General features: G+C 32.3%; 1 protein-coding gene across 1 annotated transcript in view; it reads left to right on the forward strand.

Moving 5' to 3' along the window:
* l(2)gl (LLGL domain-containing protein l(2)gl) overlaps positions 1 to 3660 on the forward strand; it is a gene marked incomplete in the record, with an annotated part of 63123 nt that extends 59463 nt beyond the window's left edge. Inside the window, 1 exon segment of the mRNA XM_070142359.1 lies at positions 314 to 3660. Coding sequence (XP_069998460.1) covers positions 314 to 388 — 75 coding nt within the window.
* Between the last annotated feature and the right edge of the window lie 1340 nt (positions 3661 to 5000).

Genomic DNA, 5000 nt, shown 5'->3' on the forward strand with positions numbered 1-5000 from the left:
GTACCATGTGCAAGAAAGTCAGGTCCTACTCAAATGTACAAATCCAGGGAAAGAATATATAAATTCCAGATTCACCCCCCTCCCATGCACACACACCAAGAACTTATTCTTATATGCTGTTCTTTGATGAAGTCATAGGTAGTTGAAGCGATGATTAATTTAATAGATTTGTACTGTTTAGTTTCTTTTTGATACTTGCATAGTATATATTTTTTACCAGTATGACAAATTTATAAAAATCCTAAGAAATTGCTGTTGAATCAATCCCTTACTGCTTCCCATCTTCTGACACGTTTTTCCAATGTATTTTCAGACTAAGAAGAGAGCACCATTAGCCAAGGCTGAGTCCTTCTTCAGCAAGGAGCCAAGAGTCGTGAAGGAAGAGTAATTGTTGTCAATAGATTACATAAGCCTCACTTTGTAGGACAAAGTACCAGTGATTGGTAGTTTTATGAAACCCTTTAGAGGACTTTTTTTTCAGGCCCATTGTTTGCACTTTTATATGGAGAATGCATTTAAATGGAAGTAGATACATGATGGGGTTGGACATTCTTTCAACTTGAATAAGGTAGATTATTACAAGATACATCTTTTTCCCCATTTCTTGTTTTTTCAGTTTTTAAATTTTTTATTTGATTTTTTTTCCTTTCATTTCTACTGGAGGTAGTTGTTATTTTTATAAGAAGTGATTGAGAGATGTCTGATTTTAACTTTGTGAAGCAACATTGCTGTGAGGTTTGAATAAAGTCGCTGAAGTGTGCAACTTCAAAGAGGTGAAAAAAATTATATAGATATCAGTAAACAAGCCAAAATACCCAAATTACTTCTATAAGTAACTGAATTGCCAAATACCTTTTTCTGATTTGCAGTGCCTTGCGGTCTCATGTACTTCTATTACTCATATATACTGTGAACACATCAGAGCTTTTTGTTTTGTTGTTAATGTATTGATTAATTTTTTTTTTTTTTTTTTGTTTCTAATATGAACAAATATCAGATAAAGATTGAATTTATAAATTAGAAGAATTCAAAAGCTTTGGTGGAAGCTCGGTACCTGTGTATATATTATTAGTTGCAAGAAAATAAAGTATTGATTATGTTTAACACTAATAGTAAGAAAAGCAATGATATTTTCTATCATTTAGAACATTGGTATTCATATATTGGAGTAAGATTTGTGAACAAATGAATAACAGTAGCTGTTAATTTGGAGCTGGGCATTTTTTCCTGAATTAAGATATATGTATATATATATACACACATTCCTCTATACAAAAATATATATGTATGTATGTGTTTATGTATGTAGACATACAAATTACATGTGTACTGGCTTCTGTGTGTATATGTATATATATGTACATGCAGAAATGTGTATGAAAATTAGACATAGTTTTAGGGTAATATACTAATGAACTAATTTATCAGTCCTAAAGAAAAAATCAGTAAATAGATTTGAAAAAGAAACATGCAGTTTAGCCTATAAGAATTCCATAATAGGTTCTGCCCTTTTTTTCTGTTTGGCAGCTGTTTGCTTTACTCAGAGGGAGATTTTTCATTATAAGGATGCAATACATCAGCCCATTCCATTTAGGATGAGGTGAGAGCAGAGGCAGAAGGAATGTTGCATTAAAGTAAAACCTGTTTGGATGTGATATGATTAGGTGACTGTGGGGATGACTGCTTACTCCCCACTGTCACTGTGTCTGGCAGGCTCTTTCATTATTTAAGTTGATTTTCTGATGTTTTATGGTTTTGCCGTTGGAAGCTGGGAAACGGCTTTGCCTGTCACCCGTTTGATAGAGGTTAAGAGAACATGGATATTTATTTAATTGTTAAGGATAATTATTTAGTATTCATAGTAGTTATTGTTGAAATGTAGTTCCACCCTATATTTTGTGAGATAATTTGTACAAAATATTTTCAATTTTGTAAGAAGAAATGTGTGGCTTATAGTGTTAATGATACATGGTAGATAAATGGCTTCTGATATTGCTAAAGTTACTAATGATGTATTTGGGTGATGGAAAGCTGTACTTTCTTGGAATATTATGGAGTGTGTGAACACTTAACAAACCCTTTCACTGTAGTGTATTTTGTCATAGTTTCTCTTCATTTCAGTATTGGAAGTTTGGTGAAATTGAGAAATAGTTATCCAGAAACTTATGGGTTACATTGATATGTAGATTATTTCTTATACTAGAAAATACTAACCCTAACCATGTTTAACTCATTTGCTGAGGTTTGTCTAAAATTTATGTCACATCAGCTTGTATTTTGGGAGGGAAAACTACAGTGGAAGGACTCAGCAGATTTTTACTTAAGGATATGTACCATCAGTTTGATGAGTCTGGCTTCAGTTCGTAAATGATTCAAATGTTATTTTGGCACCACAGAGTGAACAGGATATATGAATCTTTTTTTTATGACTTAGATGGAGGAAAATAAATCACCATTTTTGTTAATCTTCTAGCCCAATTTGTTTAGGAAAACTGCTCAAAAGGTTCTATATGTATAGATATTAAAAGAATAGAAATATATATGTATATGTATACTAAGAGTGATAGCCAGATTATGAGTCTACATTTTATTCCAATTGTTCAGAGTGGCAAAACTGATCTTAAGAATAAATAAACAAATGACTAGAATAAATTATAAGAGGTTCATCTCCTGTGACCGTGGATAACAAGTAGAGAATATTGCTCTCTGCATTTGGTGTTGTCTTGAGAAGGAGAAATACATCTTAGCATATGGTTAACACTGCCCCAGTTCTTTGTTTGTGTGTTATAGAACTGACTACATTCCATGAATTCATTACTAGCATCACAGGGTTACCTTTTCCCTGTTTCTTTCCTTTTTTCCAATTTTTAGATCTTTTATTATGAGTCTGTTCATATTTTGTGTGTTTGTCTTCAAAGGGAGGGAGGGAGGCATGTTCAGCTCAAGCTTTTGAGGTGAAAGATGTCATGATATTCTTAATGATGTAAAAAAACTATGTGAAATTCATCATTTATTTTGAAGTTATGGAATTGATTATTGTTTGGTATATAGTTGCTAATTTTTCTGTAGCTCTGTAATGATTTATTTTCTTTCTGTTTCAAAGAGAAGTATTTATGCCAGATAATGTTAATCTTTGTTGTGGTAGCTTCCTTGTCTTTTATGTGTTTGTTGTTTTTTTCACTTCTGTGAGTCTCAAGTGTGTGAAATGTTGAACATATTTGTGTGAATTTCCTTACAGCAAAGTAAAAAATAATAATTGTGATTAATTCACATAAACTACAGATTTGGAATTGACATTTTGCTTTAGTTCTTGAAGGAAACCAGTGAAAGTGATAGTCTATTTATATATAGTTTATATTGAAATACAGGATAGTTTGCAGTGAGGTTCTTTTATAAACACTAAGAGAACAGTTCAGTTTTTCTTGAGATGTAAATTGATGATGTGTTTCTTGTTCATTATATGAGTTGCATCATTTAAGTTTTTTTTTCCATTTTTCCTTCTTGATCTTAAAATGCTGTCTCTGTATTTTGAGGCTGTTATTTTCTAAACTGTCGCTATTTTGGATCTCAAATAAGTTGTGTATCAGTGGCCTCTAGTAGTGCTCGAGTAGATAGTTACTGCCTTCCATTTCTACCAGGTCAATAAATTTACTGTCTGTTTGTTTGCCCTTGTTATTTATTACTACCTTTTATTCTAGGATAAAGAACTGCACAGGGTGAGAATAATGAACATAGTACATAATTGACTAAAATTTATTGTCACATTTAAATTGAGAACAGTGTATATCATTCTGTACTTAAATTATTGCCATATGTCAATAATGATAATAACAGTATCAATATTAAAAGCATTACATTTTTTTAAAAATCGAAGAAAGGACAAATCAGGTAATAGACTCCTTGTGAAACCATGCGTAAATAGAAATTGGTAAAACTAAACTACAATTGACATAATAATATAATTACTATGTTCCTGGCAGCAATCAATTGATTAACAAAGATATATAATGGAAAAATGGATATATATATGCATATGGAAGAAAATTAAGGAATTTTAAGAAATCTTGGGAACAAAACATTCTGAATTTTGTGGATCCTTTTTTGACAAATTATAGGGCCAAAGAAACCATTTGTACAGCCTTGGTAGGTATGAATTATAAGGGAAAGAAATTATAGGAAAATTCCAAAGTTCCTTATAATACTTGAGGTAATCACACAAACCATGAGATAATAAAATCCTTATTTATTAGTTTGATGGAATGGCTATTGTACCTATAAGAATTCAGTGTGATTATTTGATCTTTATAATTATAAAAGACTGGTTCTGCTCACTTAAGAAAGTGAACAATTTGAGATCCTTCAATATGAACCAAATATCACTCTACTCAATATTTTTCCATAACTGAACAAGCATTAAAGAAAAGTATTGGATGTAAATACTTCCTAAAAAAAAATTATTCCATTTGAATATTCGACATTCAGAGTATTTGCCAATATCCGTCCACATCCTCAAGTTCCCCTTACATCCCTTCCTCCAACTCTCTCCCAACACATCCTATCCTCTCTTCCATGCACACCATTCCCTCTTTGTTTCCCATTATCCTTACCACCTGGATGCTCACAGAAATCCCTTCTGTTGCAACATTGTCCTTCGTATCCCTCCCCTCCTGACATCCTTCCTGATATTTCACCACCTTCCCAAGTCCCCATATCCTATTTCCTGGATTATTCTCTTCCTAGTTCTCCAACAGCCATCTCTACCCATATAACCTATTAATTGTTCCATAATGGCTCTTTTGCCAGTTTTCCTTAAACAATGTTCCTCTTCCTTCCACAGCCACAGATACTCTCCATTTCATCCAATCGCCCTATGCCCTTAATCCTTTCCTCTTTTACTAATCTCTGCTTTACTTAATTTGCCTCCTCCTTTCCCTATGTCACAACTATACTATCCTATAATGCTCTATGACTTTTGACATATAACATTGTATTCTAATTGT

This window comes from Penaeus vannamei, chromosome 29 (assembly GCF_042767895.1).
Source record: "Penaeus vannamei isolate JL-2024 chromosome 29, ASM4276789v1, whole genome shotgun sequence".
NCBI lineage: Eukaryota > Metazoa > Arthropoda > Malacostraca > Decapoda > Penaeidae > Penaeus > Penaeus vannamei.